The sequence below is a fragment of the Leucoraja erinacea genome, chromosome 36 (assembly GCF_028641065.1).
Source record: "Leucoraja erinacea ecotype New England chromosome 36, Leri_hhj_1, whole genome shotgun sequence".
In the NCBI taxonomy this organism is placed as follows: Eukaryota; Metazoa; Chordata; class Chondrichthyes; order Rajiformes; family Rajidae; genus Leucoraja; species Leucoraja erinaceus.
Genome location: NC_073412.1, coordinates 11,501,765 through 11,526,503, shown reverse-complemented (window position 1 = coordinate 11,526,503; position 24,739 = coordinate 11,501,765). Strand labels below are relative to the sequence as shown.

Here is a 24,739-nt window from a genome sequence, read left to right as displayed (position 1 = left end):
CCTTCATTCAAGTCAGTTGGGTGGCATAGAATATGGGATGTGTGCTCTCCCTAACGACACAATTACTGGTGCCCTCCCTTAAATCCCCCTCCCCTCATTCATCAGTTTGATTCTGACCTTTGGTGCTGTGTTTTTGTCTGCAAGTTCTCCTTCTTACTGCATGGGTTTCAAGAATCTGCAGATGCTGTAAATTTGAGATAAAAGCAAAAAATGCTAAGATATTCATCTCCGCACTAATCAGCGCACGACCTTCACAGAGGCGGTAACTGAGGCAGGTACTAAAGAACATTGAAGAGACATTTTGGGCAGGTATATGGATAGGAAAAGTTTAGAGGGATATGGAAGTAGAGGAGATGGGCATCCTGGTTGGCACGGGCAAATTGGGCTGAATTATGCAATATAAAATGGTCTGCATTTATTACCTATTGATGTCTTGGTGATAGCTGGCATGTCCCTCAAGGACTAGATCGTCTGAAAAAGGACACAGTGCTGGAGTAACAGCACGTCAGGCAGCATCTCTAAAGGACATAAATAGGTGGAGTTTCAGTCCTGAACCCAAGTGTCACCTTTACTTTAGAGATACAGCCCTTCATCCCACTGAGTCAGCGCGCACCAATGATCATCATACTCTGGTTTGTTCCTACATCCTAGGGACAAATCGTTGATCACGTTTGGACATTAGAGATACGGAGCGGAAACAGGCCCTTTGGCCCACCAAGTCTGTGCTGACCCGCGATCACCCCGTACACTAACACCATCCTAGACACCAGGGACAAAATTCGGAATGTGAGAGGAAACCGGAGAAAAACACATGAGGTCACGGAGAACATACAAACTCCATACAGACAGCACCCGTAGTCAGTATCGAACCTGGGTCTGGCGCTGTAAGGCAGCAACTCTACTGCTGTGCCACTATTCGGACCCTTAGAGTTTACTAAATGTAGAATTGGGACAGATTCTAGAATGTCATGATTTCTAGGAGGGTTTGCCATCTTTGAAATTCAGGGTTGAGTTCCCTGCAACTCTTTTAATCAACCTTTTCGAGGTTAGACAAGCTTTGAGTATCAACGTTACTTGTGTGTCCTCCAAGCAATTTGCGGCTCTCATCCAGAACTGATTCATGGGCTTTTGTAACGTCTCGCATCAAAGGGAATAGATTTGTCAAAATCAAGGATTCGACCAACTAATTTTCAGGCTCATTCCTACCCAATGGCCTATCAATCTTGAGGCTAACAGGGGTTTCTGATTTCATAAATGCCACATCATCATAGTTGCTTCAAGCTCATTCCTACCCTGTGGCTGAAGGGTTTGTGTCTGTGCTGTATGACTCGATGAAAATCCAGGGGCAAAGCATTGCTGGTTGCCAGTTTTCTTCCATATGTTTTCGGGGGGGAGTGGGGGGGGAGATTTGCAGACAAACATAGGAAAAGCATTCATAGCTGCAGCGAAGTTTGAAGTAAACTTTCATTGTGTGCCCTCATTATCAAAAGCTGTCATATATTCTGTCTTGCAGACGAACACAGGAAAGGCATTCAAAGCTGCAGCAAAGTTTGACAATCAAATGGAAGTCACCTTTTACAGACAGGGTGGTATTTTGAACTATGTCGCTAGAAAGATGTTATAACAACAAAGTCAGTCACATGACTTTCTCGGCACCACGGTTTGGGTCCTGTCCATGGATGGCGTTGCCTCTGGCTCTGTCGGAGCGGTGGAGATAGTGGCTGGCATCCTTCATGCTCGCTGTACTGTATATTTCAGAAACTGTCTACTGGCACCTCGCAACTGGCTGTGAACGGACAATTTGCCTTCAACCACACTTGGTTTCTTCCTTTTAGGTTTTATAATCATTGTATTAATTTTTCGTACCTTTTTTGTGACTTAATCTCATGTACATGTCACGTGTGCCACTCTGCGGACCGAGAGCCATCCACTTGACATCATTGTTCTTTTAATTCACTAATGCCTTTTTCCTGCACATTTATTATCATGGGATTTTCGTGGTTTTTTTTCTACAAGCCCAGTTTGTTTGTAAATGTCCCGTTCTTTTGTCGATCGTGCTCTATCATGATTTGGCCTCGTCTCAGTCTTCTGCTGTATGTGGTCTCCCAAACCGAAAAGGAAAAAAAAGATGACGAGTATTTGAAACACTGTGAAATAAAGGTAGTTGTTGCAAACAGACCCCAGTGTACAAACTTGGGCCAGAGCTGTCTGGCAGATGGTTTGAGATTGACACTTTTAAAGGACAGCCAAGAACCTTATGACAGTTTTACAATCAGAACTTTTGGTATTGTACAAATGAGTGTCCAGGATAGGTGTATTTAGTGACAATTCTCCCGTACAAAATGCTACTGATGAACTGTACATTTTTAATAGGTTGTAAGAATAAACTATCAGAACCATCAATCCGTGTCGTGACGTTTACTGGTCTGTGAAAAGTCCAATGCACAAAGCCTCCTGAGTATTGTTAGCATAGACTCCATATGAAGGTATTCAGGTTACACAAGAGTCTTTGTTATTTGTCAACAGGAATAATCTATTAGCAGAGAACCAATGCTATGTTATTGCAACAAAATAAATAGTAATTGCTTCAAAAGCCACAAAGTGGCGGTGTAACTCAGCGGGTCAGGCAACATCTCTGGTGAACATGCAAGACCAGCAGCATAATCAAAGAGGTGTCTCATCCTGGCCACTCCATCTTCTCCCCTCCCATCAGGCAAAAGGAATAGAAGTGTGAAAACACACACCTCCAGATTCAGGGACAGATTCTTCCCAGCTGTTATCAAGCAACTGATCCTACCAACAACTAGAGAGCAGCCCTGAGTTACTATCCACTTCATTGGACACCCTCAGACTATATTTGATTGGACTTTATCTTGCACTAAATGTTATTCATGTTATTTCCTTTATCATGTATCTGTACGCGGTGGATGGCTCATAAAGCGAGTTCGGTATCCTGAAAAACGCAAGGATTCATGGGATTTGTCAAAGGTCACTCGTGATAAACACTCTCAGCAACCGTGCTGCTGCATGCACACGGAATGGCGCCTCGTCCGCAGCCAGGATCCAACCCGGGTCTCCAGCGCCACACGCGCTGCCGAACCGCCACTGGACCATCCCAGTTCCCTCCCGAGTGCACAGCCCCCGTCCGGGGGTGGCCGTAGACATCCGGGGCGGCCCAGGCCCACAGCCAGTGCGGAGAAGAGGAGTTAACTCCAGCTCAACTCTGCCTGTCCTGTCGGGTTAACCTACAGCTCTGGAGTGGCGGGCCAGGCTTACAGAGGGAGAGGTGGGGGGTTGAAGTCACTCGCAGCGCAAGCACGTCACTGGCAGCATGAGCAGACGGCAGGCGGGCAGATCCAGTGTGACGTCATCAGCGAAAGAGACGTTTTATTTTCTACGTTTTATGGGATTTGTGAACATTTTCATAAATAACTCGAGAAAAAAAAAGATGGCGCGGCCCTGTCCAGTCGCCGTAGTGGCAGCTCCGCGAAAACTGCGTATTTTTAACTTTCATGTGCCTTTTTAACTAATCTCTAAGTTCCAACTCCCAAGTACTAACAAAGTATGGCAGTGAAACCCTCTTAAATCTATGTGAATATGTGATTCTGTTTGTAGTTTGTTTTTTTTGCACAATCCGCGAGCATTGCCACTTTTCATTTCACTGCACATCCCGTATGTGCATGTGACGAATAAACTTGACATGACTTGACTTGAAATAAAGAAGGTATACTAAAATGCTGGAGAAACTCAGCGGGTGAAGCAGCATCTATGGAGCGAAAGAAATAGGCGACGTTTCGGGTCGGGACCTTTCTTCAGACTGATGTAAGGGTGGGGGGGGGGAGAAGAAAGGAAGAGGCGGAGACAGTGGGCTGAGGGAGAGCTGGGAAGGGGAGGAGAAAGCAGGGACTACCTGAAATTTCTCCTCTCCTTCCCAGCTATCCCTCAGCCCACTGTCTCTGCCTCGTCCTGACTTCTTCCCGCCCCCCCACCTCACATCAGTCTGAAGAAGGTTCTCAACCTGAAACATTGCCTATTTCCTTTGTTCCATTGATGCTGCCTCACCCACAGAGTTTCTCCAGCATTTTTGTCTACCTTCGATTTTCAGCCATCTGCAGTTCCTTCTTAAACGAGAAATAAAGAACAACATTTTCAGGTAAGGTGATTTCGGACTCCAGGGGATAAATATCGGAATATGTGAAATTTTTACCGTTAGTGCGTTGCTTTTTTGAGAAGATGTGAACGCACGCACGCACGCTGCCAGTTACTTCTTTCCTACTATAGTGTGATCGCGGGGGTTCATTCACGGGCTTTTTAGTTAATTCATCAGTGCTCCTCCCAGCAACCGGAGCTGTTTTTGTTCGCTAAGCCAGACACGCGAATTATACGAGTTTTCGTTCCGTTTTTATTGTTAATAAAAATCACTTCACTAAACGTCCAGTCTCGCCTCACTACCACTGTTAATGGATTATCATTAACCAGAACCGTTATTTCATCTTGTAGAAACACGGATCTTCAGATACTAGTTTACCAAGGAAAGACACAAAGTGCTGGAGTAACTCAGCGGGTCAGGCAGCATCTCTGGAGAACAAGATAGGTGATATTTCAGGTCGGGAACCTTTAGACTCATTTTCCTTCTCGTTCTTTCTGCACTTGAGTAAATACCTTTGCTGTAGCTAAACCTGTTGAGTGGTTGTTCTTCCAAATCACTTTTTAATTGGCACAGTGGCGCAGCAGTAGAGTTGCTGCCTTACAGCTCCGGAGACTCGGGTTCGATCCCGGCTATGGGTGCTGCCTGTACGGAGTATGTACGTCCTCCCCGTGACCGGCGTGGATTTTGTCCGAGATCTTCAGTTTCCTCCCACACTCCAAAGACGTACAGGTCTGTGGGTAAATTGGCTTGGCAAATGTAAAAATTGTCCCTGGTTTGTGTAGGGTAGTATTAGTGTGCGGGGATCGCTGGTCGGCGCGGACCCGGTGGGTCGAAGGACCTGTTTCCGTGCTGTATCTAAACTAAACCAATTTACTGCATCTACAAGCATCTCAAGCAGCAAGGATTGAAAGATTTGCTTTTCTGGAGTTGTCTAATATAGTTCTGTAATATAATTTGGGTGATTACATTACCCCAGGAAGTATTGAAGTGTCTGCTTCAACTTAATTGTAATGTATGATGAACAGTGCACTGAACCAAGGGCATGAGAATGCAGGCCGTAATTAAATGGCGTGGAGCTTCCTCCATGTGGTTCCCTGGACAGGGATTGATGCAGGAATGAGACCCACACTCAAAAGATGATGAAGCAGACTTGCATACGTCTCATCGTCTCCTCCTGTCTGAGCCAGCTGTCAAATTCAGTTGTTACAGTGCAAAACAAAAATTGGGATTACTGGAAATATTTGAATTGAATCCTTTATTTGTCATTCAGACCTTTCGGTCTGAACGAAATGTCGTTGCCTGCAGCCATACATGTAATAATAAACAACACACAATAAACACAAATTAACATCCACCACAGTGAGTTCACCAAGCACCTCCTCACTGTGATAGAGGCAAAAGTCTTAGGGTTGCTGTCTCTTCCCCCCTCTTCTCCTCTCTGCGCTGAGGCGATACCCCACCAGGCGATGGTAAGTCAGTCCCACGGTTCAAGCTCCGCAGCCCAGGGGTGGTCGAAGCTGCCGCCCTCCAGTCCAGCGGACGCAGCTGCTGCCACGGGAGCTCCAGAAAACAGGCACCCGTGGCACCAGCCTGAAACCCGCGAGCTCCCGACGATGTCGTCCACTGGCCCGCGGCCGAGCCCCGGATTCAGGTCGCCGCACCCTCAGCCACCGGAGCACCGTCTCTGCCCCGCACCGGGCCGCCCACACGGGAGCGTCTCTGCCCCGCACCGGGCCGCCCACACGGGAGCATCTCAGCCCCGCGCCGTCCGCCCTCACCAGAGCGCCGAGTCGTGCCGCTGCCTGAACGCCGCCGCAGCTCGGAGACGGCCAGCCTCGCGTTGGTAAGTCCTGGCTGGCTCAACCTCCGGAGCCTCGAGGTCGGTCGCAGGTTGGAGGCCGCCAGCTCCGCCATTAGGCCTCAGCTCAGACGGGGAAGAGAAGGGGGATACGACAAAAAAGTCGCATTCCCCCGAAGGGAGAGACAGAAAGCCATGTTTCAGCCCCCACCCCACACATAACACAACCTAATAACCAAAAGTTTAACTGAACAAGACCAAAAAAAAACAACACAAAAAAGCAAAAACAGACAGACTGCAGGCGAGCCACAGCCGTTTCACAGCACCGCCACTTCCGGAATTTAAGAAGGAACTACAGATGCTAGAGAAATTGAAGGTAGACAAAAATGCTGGAGAAACTCAGTGGGTGAAGCAGCATCTATGGAGCGAAGGAATGGGTGATGTTTCAGGTCGACACTGAAGAAATATTTAAATTATTCAAATTATTCAGCATGAAAATCCCCAAAAAGTTTGCATGAACTGAAACTTAGTATTTCACCAACACCACTTCCCAATCCAATGGGCTAAATTACTGTTTGTCATAAGGTCATAGTGATAGGAGAAGGATTAGGCCATTCAGCCCATCAAGTCTACTCTGCCATTCAATCATGGCTGATCTATCTCTCCCTCCTAACCCCATTTTCCTGCCTTCTCCCCATAACCTCTGACACCTGCACTAATCAAGAATCTATCTATCTCTGCCTTAAAAATAGCCACTGACTTGGCCTCCACAGCCTTTGAGTGCCAGGTGGTTTAAATGTATTCCACACTGCCCGGGAAGTGACTCATTGACTTCATGGAACCTAGCACTTGAGGGAGGTGTAGGAAGGAATTAACTGAAGGTTCATAGTAAAGATGAGGGAGTGGGGGCTGGGAAATTAAAGTAATTGAAGAGGCAAAGGGTGTGTGAAGTGTCTTGGACATAGGATTGGACCTGGGGGGGGGGAGTCAAATTCAGTGGGACAGGAGCAGGCAGAAACAATGGGTCTGCCAGGGCAGTTCTGTTTATGGATTTTGAGGAGAAGGTAACACCAGGCCATGCTGGGCTGGGGAAAGGTAAGGTTGGAGGCTGTGGAGGGCAGACAGCCAGCAGTTTGTAGGTTCCCAGGTGATTTCCACAGTCAATTGGGGGAATCTGTGTTAATGCAGGTTGGTTGTCCCATGACCAATGTTTATCTGCCATGTCCCTCCATTCCCCGCCTATTCTTAAACACCACTAACGTATCTGCCTCAACGACTACCTCCAGCAGCGCGATCCAAGCACCCATCACCGATTACCAAGTGTAAAAAGAACTTGCCCCGCACACCTCCTTTAAACTTTGCCCCTCTCACCTCAACGCTACGCTCCCTAGTCTTTGCCATTTACACGCTGAGAAAATGGTTCTGACAGTGTTCCCTATCCATGCCTCTCATAGTTTTACATCTTCCTATCAGCTAACTGGGAAGGGTAAGGGAGGATTTGTTAGAAGTGTTTAGCGGATCTAAAGGAAGTGAAAAACAATACAGAGCACGAGAACCAGAGGCTAGGAATTGAGTTTGTCGGCAGAAGGGTGGGCTGGGGCTGGGGCTTGATTTGAATAAAAGGTACGTCGCAGGCAGTCATGATCTAGGACTCCTGGCCAGAGGGCGGGATGAATGCTGATTCACTCAACGTTTTCAGTGGGATAGGTATTTGCATGAGAAATTATTTCACAGCCATGGGGAAAAGAGATGAAGAATGAGATTGTCTGGATCGTTGCTGAAGGTGGTGGGGAATATCCGCGATAATGCTGCTCCATGCTCTAACAGTGTGGGAGGAAACCGGAGCACCCGGAAAAACCCACGTGGTCACAGGGAGAACTGTCCTTCCAGACAGCAGCTGTATACAGGATTAAACCCGGGTCAAAATTTGCTAAACAAATACGTCTAGTTGGTTCACAAAGAGTTAAATTTTATCAGCTGAAATCTGTAGTTGTATTGGACAGAAGCCTTTTAACCTAACGTGGATCTTTTCCAAAGTGACTGCTAATTTAAAGAAGTCCGAAGCGAAAACCACAAATCTGAACAGGTACGTTTGTTTTCTTGACTTTTGATCAGTGGGGTGCTTACAGGTTGTTACCTGGGCTTTGTTTACCGTTTTGCAGTTATATTTAACATTAACGTTGCAGGTGAGAGTCCGTGCGCAATGGGTTCCTCAAAGTCACCTTGGCGTTCTTTATTCCAGCTCAGATTCTTTGCAAGTTGGCGTCGCCTTGAGCGGAGGGAAAGGATTTATTCCAAAGTGCAGTCAGAGGACAACAATATTGATAGATGACGGTGGTGCAGCAGTAGAGTTGCTGCCTTAAACTCCTGTCCCACGGTACGAGTTCATTCCAAGAGCTCTCCCGAGTTTGCCCTGATTCGAACTCGGACATTTACTGTAATGGCCACTCGTCGGTACTCGGGGCTCTCGTGGACATTTTTCATCATGTTGAAAAATCTTCACGAGTCTTCCCGTGCTTACCTGCCGTTAGCGAGTCTTCCCGAATACCTGCCGTTAGTGCTAAGAGACGTCCCCGAGCTCCGATGTACCCGCTACGTTCATTCTCCGTGCTTACCACGAGTTAGATTTTTTTTTAACTCGGGAGAGCTCTTGGAATGAACTCGCACCGTGGGACAGTAGCGCCGGAGTGCCGAGTTCGATCCTGACTATGGGTGCTGTCTGTACGGAGCTTGTATGTTCTCCCCTGCGTGTGTTTTCTCCGAGATCTTCAGTCTCCTCCCACAGTCCAAAGACGTACAGGTTTATAGGTTAATTGACTTGGTATACATGTAAATTGTCCCGAGTGGGTGTAGGATAGTGTTAATGTATCCTGGTCGGCATGATGTATCTCTAAACTAAACTAAATAGAGGGACAGATATGTAGAAAGACAAAAAATGCTGGAATAACTCAGCGGGACAGGCAGCATCTCTGGATAGAAGGAATGGGTGACGTTTCGGGTCGAGACCCTTCTTCAGACGACATGTACATTGATGCAAAGACAACAGGGTTGTTGTAGTGGGTGACTTAAACTTCCCCAACACTGACTGGGACTTGTTCGGTGGAAGCGATTTGGACAGGCCAGAATTATTTTAGTTCTATTGAAGAGATTTTCCTGAAACACGAGCACAGGACGTCCTGGACTGCACCTTCTGTTGGCAAATAGGTCCGGAAATATGTTTGGTGTTTCAGTGGAAGAGTATTTTGGGAACAGTGATCACTTCTCCATATGTTTGAAGATAGTTACGAATAAGGGCAAGCTGGACATTCGGGGAGTGCTAAATTGGGGCAAGGCTGATAGCAGTCAGGAGGAGTCAATTTGGAAGCAGCTGTTAATGGTAAGTCCACATCTAACCTGGGAGTTGTTTAAACACCAGTTAATCAAAGTACAGGACTGGCATGTTCCAGTAGGTGGGAAGGATAAGGACAGCAGGTTAAGGGAACCATGGATGACCCAAACCCCAACCTAGAGGTTGCAAAATTGGTCAAAAAGAACTGTATTTACGGTAGAAAAATAAAATCTGACAGGGCTTTGAGGAATATAAATCAAGCAAGCAAGAACTTATGCGGGCAATTAGAAGGGCCAAAAGCACCTATGAAATGTAATTGGCGAGCAGCATTAAAGAAAATTCCAACGCAATTTAAACGTACATTAAAAACGAAAGGGTAACCAAGGAGAGAGAAGGACCACACGAGGATAAAGGAGGGAATCTATGTTTGGAGTCAGAGGATGTAGGTGAGGTCCTAGATAAGTACTGTACATCTGTATTCATTAAGGAGCAGGACATGGAGGACAGTGAGATCATTGTGGAGAAGGGGAGTTTGAGATCAGGAAGGAGGTTATGTTTGGGCTCCTGAAGAGCATTAAAGGTGGATAACTCCTTGTGACCTGATGGGATCTATCGCAGGTTATTAAGAGGGAGCCTTGACTAAGATTGTAGCATCTTCTCTAGCAACGGGTGAGGTCCCAGAGGACTTGGTGTAGTTAATGTTGCTCCTTTATTTAAGAAGGGAAGTCGAGAGAATCCAGGGAAATTGTGGCCGGTGAGACTCGTAGTTGGGAAGCTATTGAAGAGGATTCTTCAGGAAGGATTTATTCCCAGTTGGGAGAGAATGGGATAACTAGGGACAATCAGTTTTTAAGAAGGAACTGCAGTTGCAGGAAAATCGAAGGTAGACAAAAGTCCTCGAGAAACTCAGCGGGTGCAGCAGCATCTATGGAGTGAAGGAAATAGGCAACGTTTCGGGCCGAAACCCTTCTTCAGAGGGACAATCAGCATGGCTTTGTCCATGGCAGGTCATGTCTTACAGATTTGATTGATTTTTTTTGAAGCGGTGATGCAGGTGATCGATGAGGGGGGCCAGTGGATGTTGTCTGCATGGATTTTAGCGTGGCATTTGTTCAAGTCTCTCATGGTAGGCTGCTCCAGTAGATTAACATGCATGGCATCCATGGTGAGGTGATAGTTTGGATTCAGAACTGGCTTACTCATAAAAGACAGAGGGTTAACACCACGCTCTTAAGCTCACTATCTCCTCCCTGTACTCCATCTTACCATTGTTCGAGATCCCACCCACCACAGTGTTGTCGTCTGAAAACTTGCAGGTGAAGGTGGAGCAGAATTTGGCCGCACAGTTGTGGGTGTTTCAGAGCCGCCAAGTATTACGGATTTTCCGTATATTGTACAAAAATGCGATAAGTATACTGATGTACGATTTTGCTTTGTTAAATACGGATTTTTTTTAAATCAGCCCGACTTCCTGCTTCATCTTGCTGCTTAAAAAATGAAAGGATATAAAAAGTCATCCTGTACCTCTAAAAATGATAGCATTTTAAAATTCAAGATCTGGATGATTATTTTTGTAAGCTTTGATTTGCCTGTCCCGCTCCAGGTTTAAACAGCGCTGTCAGTTTAACGTGGGAATTTAAACAAAGAGCTGTTGGCTGCAGCACTATGGGTTCTAAATGTAGCGCTAATGGCTGGAGCGCTCTGGGCTTTAAACATAGCGCCAAGGGTCACAGACTGTTTGGGAGGGAGAGAGGGAGAAGGAGAGAGGGAGCAGGAGAGAGGGAGGGAGGGAATAAGAGGGGGAGGGGGGGAAAGGAAGGATAGAGGGAGGAAGAGAGAGGGAGGGTGGGAGGGAGAGGGAGGGAAAGAGAGGAAGGAGAGAGCGCAAGGGAGGGAGAGGGATGCTTCCAAAATGGCTTCTGCATCATCATCTGGTGCTAAAAGCAGGAAGCAGCCGTTGAAACAGCAGTATACAAAGAGATGGCAATGAATGCACTGTCAAGTAAGGTGCATAGAAGACATGTCAATTGGTAGCAAAGTTATGCATTTTTGTACTCTAAAATGGGTATGACCGCACATATCGGGGAAAAAAAATTCAGAAAAATGGCACCGCGTAAAAATACTGATTTCCTCAGCAAAATATTGATTTTCAGGTACTAGAATACTGAAATGCTCTGACAAAACTTGGCACCTCTGGTGTTTAGGGAGTATACTGAGAGGCTGAGGACACATCCTTAAAGAACCGGAATTATCACTGAGCATGTTTTGTCACCTTTAGTTGCTGGTTGGTGTCTGGATCAGAAAGGCAAGGATCCAGTTGCAGATGGGGTGCTGACTCCCAGGTCCAGCAGCTTGGAGATGGAAACAAAATGCTGGAGTAACTCAGCGGGACAGGCAGCATCTCTGGAGAGAATAGGTGACGTTTCGGGTCAAGTCCTTTCTTCAGACCCGAAACGTCACCCATTCCTTCGTTCCAGAGATGCTGCCTGTCCCGCTGAGTTACTCCAGCATTTTATGCCTCTTCAGTTTCTATGCCTTTTATGCCTAGCATCTGCAGTTTCTTCCTACTCAGCTTGGAGATGGGTTCAGTTGAATGATGGTGTTGAAAGAACTGCTATAGTCAACAAATAGGAGTCTGATGTGGGTGTCCTGTTATCCAGATGTTCCAGGGATGATTATAGTGCCAGGAAGATGACGTCTGCCGTGGACCTGTTGTGACGCTAGGTGAATAGCAGTGGGTCAAGGCTGTCTGGGAGGCTGCACTTCACGTGCACCATGACCAGCCTCTCAAACGTGGTGGATGTCTGAGACATCGGCTGTAGTCATTCTGCCATCTACCTTGCTTGCCTTTAGCACCAGGATGACAGGAGTCTTCTTAAAACAGGTGGAAACCTCAGAATGGAGGAATGAGAGGTTAAAGACTATTGTCTGTATCTATGAAGGAAGGAACTGCAGATGCTGGTTTAAACCGAAGATAGACACAAAATGCTAGAGTATCTCAGCGGGACAGGCAGTACCTCTGGAGAGAAGGAACGCCCAGGTTCAGGAATAGCTACTTCCCTACAGCCATCAGTCTATTAAACTCAACTCAAACAAAACTCTGAACATTAATAGCCCATTATCTGTTTATTTACATTTTATCTGTTTATTTATTCATGTGTATATATATTTATATAATGGTATATGGACACACTGATCTGTTCTGTATTCATGCCTACTATATTCTGTTGTGCTGAAGCAAAGCAAGAATTTCATTGTCCTATCTGGGACACATGACAATAAACTCTCTTGAATCTTGAATCTTGAAAGGAATGGGTGACGTTTCGGGTCGAGACCCTTCTTCAGACTGAAAGTCACGGGAAAGGGAAACGAGAGATATAGACGATGATGTAGAGAGATAGAAAACAATGAATGAAAGATATGCAAAAAAGTAACAATGATAAAAGAACAGGCCATTGTTGGCTGTTGGCTGGGTGAGAACGAGAAGCTGGTGGGATGGGTGGGGGAGATATATAAATAGTCTGTGAACACTCTTGCCAGCTGGTATATGCTGGTGCAGAGGAGGGAGCCGGTGACTCCATCTGGGTCAGCTGCTCTTCACGTTCAGCGACATCGATCTGGCATCTGCGACAGTAACTGTGGGTATAGGCACGCCGGTGGGTGGTTGATGCCACCGTTCTGTACAAAGCTGGCACAGAATGCATTGAGGGATTGGGGATGGATGCAACGTTTCCAGCGACACTGCCCGAGTTTGCTCCGCAGCCCACTAAAGCTGACAAGCCTTGCCACAATCATTCTATATCAATAAGCTGGGAAAGGTGCGGAAGATATGGGACTGGATGGCGTTAAATAAAAGGAGAGATTGGATACGCTAAGATTTGTTTCTCTAGAGCATTGGTGGTTAAGGGGTGATCTCATTGAGGTGTATAATATCAGGAGAGACATAGTTAAGGTGAATGGTCACAGTCTCTTTCCCAGGGTAAGGATATCTAAAACTGAAGGATACACGTTTAAAGTGAGAGGGAGTTGAGGGGCAACTTTTTCATCCAAAGGGTGGTGGGTATATGGAACGAGCTGCCAGAGAAACGTTTAAAAGTGGGTGTAAATACTACATTTAAAAGAGATTTGGACAGATACATAAATATAAAGGGTTTATAGGCATATGAGCCGAACACAGGCACATGGAAGGTACACAAAAAAGCTGGAGAAACTCAGCGGGTGCAGCAGCATCTATGCAGCGAAGGAAATAGGCAACGTTTTGGGCCGAAACCCTTCTTCAGACCTGTGACCTTCGATTTTCCAGCATCTGCAGTTCCTTCTTAAACACAGGCAAATGGAACTCGCTCAGTCGGACATATTGGTCAGCATGGACAAGTTGGGCCGAACAGCCTGTTCTGTGTTGTATGACTCACAGTAGTTCTTCTCCATTCAAATGAATGGTCCACTCTAAGGAAATTTTATCAAGACTATGGCACTTGTGGAGGATGGTTTGTTTTTTCAATATTTTATTGTTTCCTAGATGTCTGACTCCGATGAAGCTGCTGTAATCAGACCCTCATTGAGTGAGGCCCAGGTGGTGGAGTTGGTCGGACGGTTGTACGGCCTGAAGGTTTCAAAAGTCAAACCACTGCCCAGTTACATGGACCAGAACTTCCACGTCCTGGTATGCGAGACCCAGGAAGGTGGAGATCACGGGGAGAGCTACGTCCTCAAGGTTCTGAACACTGACGAGAGCCAAGACACTGATTTGGTGGAAGCACAAACGCGAGTCATGATGTTCCTAAACCAGAAAGGTTTTCCTACAGCCACACCAATCACAACCATTGATGGCAAGATTATGTCCCTGGAGACAATCAGTGAGTTTCATTCATTTGCTACAGACGGCTGTGGAGGCCTAGTCAATGGATATTTTTAAGGCAGTGATTGAGAGAAGGCAGGAGAATGGGGTTAAGAGGGAAAGATAGATCAATCATGATTGAATGGCGGAGTAGACTTGATGGGCCAAATGATCGAATTCAGCTCCTATCATTCATGGACCTATTTGTTCTCTAACTCACTGATGAGCTGAAGAAACTTCAGCAGTCAGAAAAGCCAAGTCTAAGCTTTGCTGGCTGTCAAAGCTGTAAAATCCTGTGAATGTCTCTAAATGACTGCTCGCGTCAAGAATACTCAAATCTAACAATAAGAAATTAGATAATTATATTTTAACACAATTAAAGCATCAAAGAATATTTATTTCAAAAGCATGTTAAATATCCAATATTTACTCTTCCCCCATCATAGTAGTTCTTCACCATTTAAATGAATGGTTCACTGACTTAATGCCATTTCTAATTGGCATAGGTATAATAGTCACATTCCCCAGCATAACTGCATGAGGATACATGGCAACACCTAGCAAAACTTCACTATAATGTGTTAATAACAATAATTTTTTTGCAAATAAAAAGGTGCCAGTATGCACAATTAATAAACTTGCGAAAATGAAATAATGATGTTTAACTTTGTAGAGGAGTCAGCTAATGTCACTACCGTCACTAAAAAGCACTGGTTAATAGTATTTTGAGATCTTGCAGTATCAGGAGGCAAATCGAATCTTGGAAATGGTTAGTTTCTGGCTAGGGATCTGGCACATTCTTCATTTACCCACCTTGACTCCATTCCCACGATGTATTTACAAATAGATCATTTAATCCCAGTCCTGAGGACCATTGAAACAGTTCAGGAACTTCATTCCCTTCCCCTCCACCCACTCCTGCGTGGCTGGCACTTTAACAGTTATTCTCCCTCAGAACACACTAATACCATCAAGTCTGACTTTCCAAAATTAATCTCCATTATAATTACATTGCTGACATCATCTTTGTGTTTGGCCTTCTGCATAGTAAGTAAGTAAGTAAGTTTTATTTATATTGCACATTTTAAGTCAACTCGCATTGACACCCAAAAGTGCTTTACATAATATAGATGATAAGTTTCCATACAATAGAAAAAGGTTAAAAAAAATAAAGAAAATGGACACAACACATTATAGAGTTCAACACAAACGTCCCCCCACAGCAGAATCAAACATTTCCACTGTGGGGAAAGGCACCAGAAAGTTAAGTCCTCTTCCTCTATGAAACATATATTCTTGCCAACGTGTACTGCTCAGAGTGGAACACATTCTGGGCAAGGACTGACTGTGCATGGCCCAATTTCCCTTCAACATCTCGTTTGCTGCTGTCGATGTTTTAATGGGATCACAGGCATTGAAACCAATTGTGTTTCAACTTGTGACATTATCTAGAACAGATAGGAGTGGAGATGAACACAAAGTTCTTTAGTCAGAGGGTGGTGAATCTATGGAATTCATTGCCACAGACGGCTGTAGAGGCCAAGTCAATGGGTATATTTAAAGCGGAGATTGCTAAGTTCTTGATTAGTAAGGACGTCAAACAGGGAGAAGGCAGAATGGGGTTGAGGGGGAAAAATTGATCAGACATGATCGAACGGTGGAGCAGACTAGATGTGCCAAATGGCATTATTTAATTTCAATGTCTTATGGTCATAGAAACATAGACATACAAAATAGGTGCAGGAGTAGGCCATTCGGCCCGTCGAACCTGCACTGCCATTCAATATGATCATGGCTGATCATCCAACTCAGTATCCTGTACCTGCCTTCTCTCCATCCCTTTAGCCACAAGGGCCACATCTAACTCCCTCTTAAATATAGCCAATGAACTGGCCTTAACTACCTTCTGTGGCAGAGAATTCCAGAGATTCACCACTCTCTGTGTGAAAAATGTTTTCCTCATCCCGGTCCTAAAAGATTTCCCCCTTATCCTTAAACTGTGACGATGGTCGTATCGTCTGCCACACAGTAGCAATGTTACAAAATTTTGAGATTTAAAAAATCAAGTCTGCAATTTATCCCATCAGATAAAGCATAACAATAAGTTTAATTTGACACCAAATTCACTTTCATATCTCAAGTATTAAAAAAGTTATGACCATTTTCATACTCGGAAATTAGCATCTTGTTCCCTATTGATTTTCAATGGGCATTACAAAAAAGCTGTGATCTTGGATAGTCAAAAGCACATTTCTTAAGGAAAGATTAACATTTTTAAATAGCCTAAGTGTCCAAAGATTATTCACAAATAATTCACAATATAACATGATTTTTATATCTAATTTACATTAATTTATAGGCCAAATGGAAGGAATTTAGTGTTCAATTGCTGTAAATAAATGCCCATTTAAATCGGTTTTCTAGTGGGTTCATGTGGAACGCGCAGGTTTAGAACGTTCAAATCGCGCTGGATTTGTGCCCTCAAATGCCGAGAAAAATACTGCGGGATATAAAAAGCCCAAAATGAGCTACTCGCTATAGAAAATTATAATTATAGGGTTATATACATGCCCCATTTAATGTAAAAATAAGGTACATACCTTTAATTGTTTGCTTTATAAAACCCTGGGGCTGCCAGAGCTTGCGAACTGAACGAGAGCTTTTAAATTTATTATATCTACTATTCGAGGCCTATAAAACTAATAATGGTGGGTGTATGTCACAAGCTGATAGGGGAGGTAGTTGAGGCTGGGACTATCCCAATGTTTAAGAAATAGTTAGACGGGTACAAGGACAGGACAAGTTTGGAGGGATATGGACCAAGCGCTAGTAGGTTGGATTTGATGTAGCTTTTGGGACCGGGTCTTGCAGCGATTCTCCGTTAATGATTTACTAGGCTGAACATCTGCGATTGGAACAGCCTAGTAAAAATTGGGTTTTAAACCCGCCCCCTCCAAACAGCTCCAAAATCACACACAAGGGGTGGGGCAGATGCTCAGCCACGATTCAGGTAGGTTTTGTAACATACCTACACACAGTGCCAGGTAATCGGGATCCATCCTCACCTCTGGTGTGGTCCTTGTGGGATTTCTACATTCTTCCTGTGACCGCGTGGGTTTCCTCTGGGTGCTCCTGTTTCCTCCCACATCCCAAAGACGTGCAGGTTTGTAGGTTCATTGGCCTCTGTAAAATTGCCTCTAATGTTTAAGGAGTGGATTAGAGAGTGGAATAACAGAACCAGTGTGAACGGGTGATCCGGGGCGAAGGGCCTATTTCTAAGCTGTGTCTTTGAATCAATCAAAAATGAAACTCTGTTTGCAGAGCAGGGTAGTGACTACAAACAGTTCATGATCAGACTGCTGACGTACTTGCCCGGAGTACCCATGGCAAAGTTCACCTTGGATCATCAGATTTGCTACAAATTGGGCAGAACCATTGCCCAAATGGACAAAGCACTGCATGAGGTATTGTATTACATTCCTCACCTGTATTATATTTGTAGACATACCGTATACTGAGGACTGTAACAGTGGGAGGCCTTCACTGAGTTACTAAACGTTTGTGTGACCAGGCTTTGCTGGTTTATACTGCCACATTCTCCTCTGAATACCACACAGTCCATTGTCATCTCTCCTTCTCCGGCAAGAGAATATTAACTGCTTCAGTATCCATGGGCGGAATGTCATCCTCCTGTGTTAGAAATTATCATCTACGAGGTCTTATTTATGCCTTTGCAGCACTACTGGTTGGTGTGCTTACATCCAGAGGTGTAGACACTGTACGCACAGTCACATTAGAGTTATAGAGTGATACAGTGTGGAAACAGGCCCTTCAGCCCAACTTGCCCACACTGGCCAACATGTCCCAGCTACATCAAATCCAACCTACTAGCGCTTGGTCCATATCCCTCCAAACTTGTCGTGTCCTTGTACCCGTCTAATTGTTTCTTAAACATTGGGATAGTCCCAGCCTCAACTACCTCCCCTAGCAGCTTGTGACATACACCCACCATCCTTTGTGCAAAAAAGTTACTATTAAATCTTTTCCCCTTCGCCTTGAACCTATGTCCTCTGGTCCTCGATTCCCCTACTCGGGGCAAGAGACTCTGTGCATCTTACAGCCCAATGGTATGAGTAATGATTTCTCCAACTTCAAGTAATCCCTGCATTCCCCCTCTCTCCATCCCTCCCCCACCCAAATCACACCAGCTTCTCGTTCTCACCTAGTAAACAGCTAACAATGCTGTTTCCATTTTCATTGTTACTTTTTTGCATATCTTTCATTCAGTGGTAAGAAACTATTGGATAGGCACATGAATTGGAGGGATATGGATTATATGAAGGCAGATAAAATTTGGTCTTGGCAACATGTTCGGCACAGACATTGTGGGCTGAAGGGCCTGTTCCTGTGTTATACTGTTCTATGTTCTCATTTGCTCACTCCCACCAACGTACACTCGTTGAGGCAATAACGCATTTTGTAACAATTAGGAATTCTATCACCCAACTGTGAAGAGTCTGCATCGAGATGGGTTTATGTGGAACCTTTCAAACACGCACTTGCTGGAAAGGCACCTGCATGAAATGGAGGAGGGTGAAGTGCTCTCAATAATAGAGCAAGTTATCCAACAGTTCAAGGAAAAGATCCGTCCCAACCTGGACAAGTTTCATAAAGGTAAGATCATCTTTCTTGGCAATGTGTGGGAAGGAACTGCTGATGCTGGTTGAAATCAAAGATAGACACAAAACACTGATGTAAATCAGTGGGACAGGCAACATCTCTGGAGAGAAGGAATGGGTGACATTTTGGGTCGAGACCCTTCTTCAGTCTGAACTGGCCCAACATGTCCCAGCTACAGTAGTCCCACTTGCCTGTGTTTGGCCGAGATCCCTCCAAACCTGTTCTATCCATGTACCTGCCTAACTGTTTCTTAAAGGTAGGGGATCCCAGAGCTATAGCGGCTCTGAACCGGTCCTGCTGAGTGCCCCCCATCCCCCCTGGACTGTCTCCCTCAGATGGTCACGGCGCACAGTTTATTTATTTATTTATTTTTTGACACCGGATGGAAGCTGCATACCAAATCTCGTTGCACTAATGTGCAATGACAATAAAAGATATTATTATTATTATTATTATTATTAGTACCTGCCTCAACTACCTCCTCTGGCAGCTTGTTCCATAACTCCACCACTGAAAAAGTTACCCCCCAGATTGTGGCTCCATTTCCTGAGGAGTCGTGGTGTTGCATCCTAGAAGCAGCTTCTCTTGAGGTCCATCTCCACACGACATGCCTGGTCCAGACCCAGGGTCCTGTTCTCTTCCCCTTCCAATAACCAGTTTGGAGTTGTTCTGGTCAATGTGGAGTTGCAGCTGCTACAGGGAGGGTCACCCTGCTCCTTCTACCACCGGCTGGAGAATGCTGTCTTGCTGCGTTACCACAGCTGAGTGGAATAAAATAGACCCATACCCTGTATTGCCGGCTGGCAAATTGGTATAAGATAAGGGGAGAAGAGGAGTCAACTGCTGTCTCACCTGAAAGGACAGCCAGGGTCCCTGTGATGGAGTCGAGGGAGGAGGTATAGGGACAGGTGGCAGGTGACAGGTTTCCATTTTGGTGGCAAAAACGGGAAAGCAGACTATTATCTAAATGGTGGCCGATTGGGAAAGGGGGAGATGCAGTGAGACCTGGGTGTCATGGTACACCAGTCATTGAAGGTAGGCATGCAGGTGCAGCAGGCAGTAAAGAAAGCGAATGGTATGTTAGCTTTCATTGCAAAAGGATTTGAGTATAGGAGCAGGGAGGTTCTACTGCAGTTGTACAGGGTCTTGGTGAGACCACACCTGGAGTATTGCGTACAGTTTTGGTCTCCAAATCTGAGGAAGGACATTATTGCCATAGAGGGAGTGCAGAGACGGTTCACCAGACTGATTCCTGGGAAGTCAGGACTGTCTTATGAAGAAAGACTGGATAGACTTGGTTTATACTCTCTAGAATTTAGGGGATCTTATAGAAAATTCTTAAGGGGTGGGACAGGCTAGATGCAGGAAGATTGTTCCCGATGTTAGGGAAGTCCAGGACAAGGGGTCACAGCTTAAGGATAAGGGGGAAATCCTTTAAAACCGAGATGAGAAGAACTTTTTCACACAGAGAGTGGTGAATCTCTGGAACTCTCTGCCACAGAGGGTAGTTGAGGCCAGTTCATTGGCTATATTTAAGAGGGAGTTAGATGTGGCCCTTGTGGCTAAGGGGATCAGGGGGTATGGAGAGAAGGCAGGTACGGGATACTGAGTTGGATGATCAGCCATGATCATATTGAATGGGGGTGCAGGCTCGAAGGGCCGAATGGCCTACTCCTGCACCTAATTTCTATGTTTCTATGTTTCTAGGTGTACATTTCTACCAGCTGTAGGGAAAAGTACCTGGGGAAGGAGTGGTTTGGGATGGAAGGAGATCTTTTCCAGCTTAATAACCTTTCCTATAAAAGGGTGACCAAAACGGAACATAATTCTCCTAATGTGGTCTCACAAATGTCTTGTTCAACTGTAACATAACCTCTCAACTTCTATGCTCAACTGCCTGTTTGTATTTCATAGTCATAGAGTGGGAACAGGCCCTTCAGCACAACTTGCCCACACCGGTCAACATGTCCCAGCTACACTAGTCCCACTTGCCCGCGTTTAGCCCAGATCCCTCAAATCTGTCCTATACATGTACCTGTCTAACTGTTTCCTAAAGGTTGAGATAGTACCCGCCTCAACCACCTCCTCTGGCAGCTTGTTCCATAACTCCACCACCACCATTTGTGTGAAAAAGTTACCCCCCAGATTCCTATTAAATCTTTTCCCCACCTTGACCCTATGTCCTCAATTCCCCTACTCTGGGCAAGAGACTCTGTGCATCTGCCCAATCTAATCCTCTCATGATTGTATACGCCTCTATAAGATCACTTCGCATCCTCCTGTGCTCCAAGGAATTTCAAACTTAAAGGGTATTTTAAGAATCAAGAAACTTTTATCGATCATTCTGGGATTGTGATAGAGGGCTTATTGCAGCAATCAGCCAGACCTAGGCATGAGGTGGGACAAACAATGATGGAGAGCTTGAGGTATCTCTGGTAATCTGTTCTTCCCATCCTCCTCCAACTCACCAACCTCACTGCCACACACACCAGATATTCTGTCCCAATAAGTTGAATAAATTAAATCCTTCTCTTGCCAACCAATGTCTCTCTTCACATTTGCGCAACAAAAGGGGCGACACGGTGGCGCAGCGGTAGAGTCGCTGCCTTACAGCGCCTGAGACCCGGGTTCGATCCTGACCACAGGTGCTGTCTGTATGGAGTTTGTACGTTCTCCCCGTGACTGGTTTCCGTGCACGCTTCAAAGATATGCAGTTTTGTAGGTTAATTGGCTTTGGTAAAAATTGTAAATTGTCCCGAGTGTGTAGGACAGTGCTAGCGTACGGGGTGATCGCTGGTCATCACGGACTCATCGCCGAAGGGCCTGTTTCCGCGCTGTATCTCTAAACTAATTAAACATACCCAGTTCTGTAAGAAAAAAATCCAGAGGCCATTTGAATGAATCCTCCTTCCAACCCACCAAGGTCTTTCTTCAAATTTGCCTAACTAAAGGCGGAGATTGACAGATTGTTGATTAGTACGGGTGTCTGGGGTTATGGGGAGAATGTTGGAGTCATAGAGTGATACAGCGTGGAAACAGCACTTTGGCCCAACATGCACCAGCTACCTAAGTCCCACCTGCCTGCGTTGGATCCATATCCTTTCAAACTTGTCCTATCCATGTACCTAGCTAATTGTTTCTTAAATATTGAGATAGTCCCAGCCTCAACTACCTCCTCTGGTAGCTTGTTCCATACACCCATCATCCTTTGTGTGAAAAAGTTATCCCTTAGATTCCTATTAAATCTTTTCCCCTTCACTGTAAAGTCTTGTCCTCTGGTCCGCGATTCACCTAGCCTGGACAAGAGGCTCTGTACATCTACCCGATCTATTCCTCTCGATTTTATAAGATCACCCCTCAAACTCCGCCACTCCAAGGAATAGTCCCAGCCTACTCAACCTCTCCCAATAGCTCACACCCTCTAGTCCTGGCTACATCCTCATAAAATGGAGAATGGTGTTGAGAAGGAAAGATAGATCAGCCATAATTGAATGGCAGAGTAGACTGGATGTGCCAATTAGCCTAATTCTGTTCAGAAAACATATGAACTTATTGTGACTTGTTTTGAAGGCTTAATTTACGGTGACTGCAATGAGTACAACATACTGCTGGAGCCCTTGGATTCACCAATTGAGCAAGCAGTAGAGAGAACAGGAAAGAGCTGTCCGGGATCAGCATTACGGATTTCGGGCATCCTGGACTTTGGGGACATGAGCTTCGGGTGTTTTGTGCAAGATCTGGCGATAACCGTCATGTATCTCACCATCATAAGCCAGGATCCGGTTGGCGTGGGTGGCCACGTGATCGCGGGCTTTGAGAGCGTGATCCCACTGACGGAGGAGGAGCGGGACTCCATCTACCTGCTGGTTTTCTGCAGGTTCTCACAGTCCATGGTTATGGCCAGGCACAACATGCTCCTGGACCCAGACAACGCGGAGTACCTCAACGTCTCAATGAAGGTGGGCAGCAAACGCCTGCGCCAATTATGGCAAGTGGGTAAAGAGGTGGTGGAGAAGGTTTGGTTTGATACGGCCAAGTCCTATCTACAATGACTAGGATGCAGGTCATGCCAACGCTCAAACTGTGGTCTGTGTCAGTGGTAAATGCCCTCTGGACCTACTGATGAAGATCTAGGTTGAGGTTTACTATTGTCACATGTACTGAGGTACAGTGGAGAGTTAAGTTTTGCATGTTACCCAATCAAGCCAGATAATACTACACATAATTACAATCAAAACCAATTACAACAGGTAGAGCAAAGGATTAGATACACAGTGCAGAATATAGTTAAGAATAACACTAGATTTATAAAAATGAGATGTAAAAGATGTAAAAGGGTGATAGTAGATGCTTCTCTCGGCAGTGAGATCTATTTTCATTATATTATATATTTAGTCATAGAGTGATACAGTGTGGAAACAGGCCTTTCGGCCCAACTTGCCCATACCAGCCAACATGTTCACAAGTTATAGTAGAATTAGGTCATCGAGTCTACTCCGTCATTTAATCATGGCTGATCTTTGCCTCCGAAACCCATTTTTCTGCCTTCTTCCCATAACCCTCGATACCCGTTCTAATCAAGAATTTGTCTATCTCTGCCTTAAATCTATCCACTGACTTGGCTTCCACAGCCCTCTGTGGCAATGAGTTCCACAGATTATATAGCCACTGACTAAAGAAGTTCCTCCTCACCTTTTTAAATGAGTGTCTATTTCCAAGGCTATGACCTCTGGTCTTAGACTCTTCCACCAGTGGAAACATCCTTTGCACATCCACTCTATCTATGCCTTTCGTTATTCTGAAAGTTTCAATGAGGTCCCCCTTCAACCTCCTAAACTCCAGCATGTAGAGGCCCCGTGATACCAAATGCTCATCAGTCGCTAACCCACTCATTCCTGTTGTTCTTCTTGCGTATGGCGTGCATGACCTAAAGTTGAAGGACAACTTGTTCTAATTGATCTTATTTGATTGTGCACGGCAGGATGATAGCATTCGTCAAAACATGGCGGACCACGTGAAGGTTGCAATCTCCCACCCCTGTTAATGTGTGGGGATCGCTGTACGGTGCGGACTCGGTGGGCCGAAGGGCCTGTTTCCGCACTGTATCTCTAAACCAAACTAAAGAAAAGAATTGTTTGTTTTTCAGGAGCTAAGGGGACTCCAATTCAGGTAGGGAAATAAGTAAAAGTCTGGGGCACTAAACTATGTATAAGACCCAATTGTTTACCTCTACCAGAGAGATGAGAATATTTCTCTCCTCATCCTCAGAGCTAATCTGTCAACAGTGCAGCACCAAGACAGTATTAAGGGCCTGTCCCACTTTCACAACCTAATTCACAACCTTTTTTACTTGTGGACATTTTTCATCATGTTGAAAAAACGCCCCGACCTACTTGATGCCACAAGTACCTACGACTAGCATCACGGCCTGCTACGACCTACCTACGACCTACCTACGACCTTGTGACGACCATGCTGCGAGTATGAGTCAAGGGCAAACTCGGCAGAGGTTGTGAATTAAGTTGTGAAAGTGGGACGGGCCCTTTACACTCATCAGTGTAATCCTACGAGTGCAGGCAGGTGGGACTCATTCAGCCTCTTTTGCTGAACCCACCTTCTGAGGGTTCGAGTAAGTGATCCCAATCCAAGACTCTTGACTCCCTTTGTTCTGAGCTCCATTGTGGGAAGATACAACCAAGTGGTAAAAGGTTCTGGGATGTCCATCAAGCCTCCTCAAAGAAATGCAGTATCTCCACATTCCTTGGAATCTCTGACCCAGGGCCGACCCATGTGGAGAAGGAGCATTTGGGATGGTGTTGAGACGCTCAAGGCCATGAGGGGTGGGGTGGGGGTCAAACAGTCTGTCTGTGTAACAGATGCAAGGAGCACACCATCTCACAGAGTATACAGTACACCTTGCCCATTCCATCAGGCAGCTCCTTCCCC

General features: G+C 45.5%; 2 protein-coding genes across 3 annotated transcripts in view; both read left to right on the top strand.

Annotated features, from left to right (window-relative positions):
- The window catches only part of ireb2 (iron-responsive element binding protein 2), a 70,839-nt gene extending 68,436 nt beyond the window's left edge, over positions 1–2,403 (top strand). Inside the window, 1 exon segment of the mRNA XM_055662700.1 lies at positions 1,514–2,403. Within this exon segment, the coding sequence (XP_055518675.1) occupies positions 1,514–1,624 (111 nt within the window). The 3' untranslated portion in view covers positions 1,625–2,403.
- A 5,262-nt stretch (positions 2,404–7,665) lies between these two features.
- Positions 7,666–24,354, top strand: LOC129713559 (hydroxylysine kinase-like). 2 transcript variants are annotated; one of them, XM_055662697.1, is made up of 5 exons: positions 7,666–8,034; positions 13,796–14,132; positions 17,435–17,577; positions 18,604–18,787; positions 22,364–24,354. In XM_055662697.1, exons 2-5 carry the CDS (start codon positions 13,796–13,798, stop codon positions 22,843–22,845), a joined length of 1,146 nt encoding a protein of 381 aa, XP_055518672.1. In that variant the 5' UTR covers positions 7,666–8,034; the 3' UTR covers positions 22,846–24,354. The 2 variants fall into 2 exon arrangements, with proteins under 2 accessions (XP_055518672.1, XP_055518673.1); XM_055662698.1 differs by lacking the exon at positions 7,666–8,034 and having other exon boundaries at positions 12,430–14,132.
- Positions 24,355–24,739: the final 385 nt, after the last annotated feature.

Bases quoted from the DNA above. Each gene is read 5' to 3' on its own strand.
- LOC129713559 (XM_055662697.1), top strand. From the start codon at position 13,796: ATGTCTGACTCCGATGAAGCTGCTGTAATCAGACCCTCATTGAGTGAG. The intron at 17,578-18,603 runs GTATTGTATTAC...TGTAACAATTAG, and splicing joins TGGACAAAGCACTGCATGAG to GAATTCTATCACCCAACTGT. The intron at 18,788-22,363 runs GTAAGATCATCT...CTTGTTTTGAAG, and splicing joins CCTGGACAAGTTTCATAAAG to GCTTAATTTACGGTGACTGC.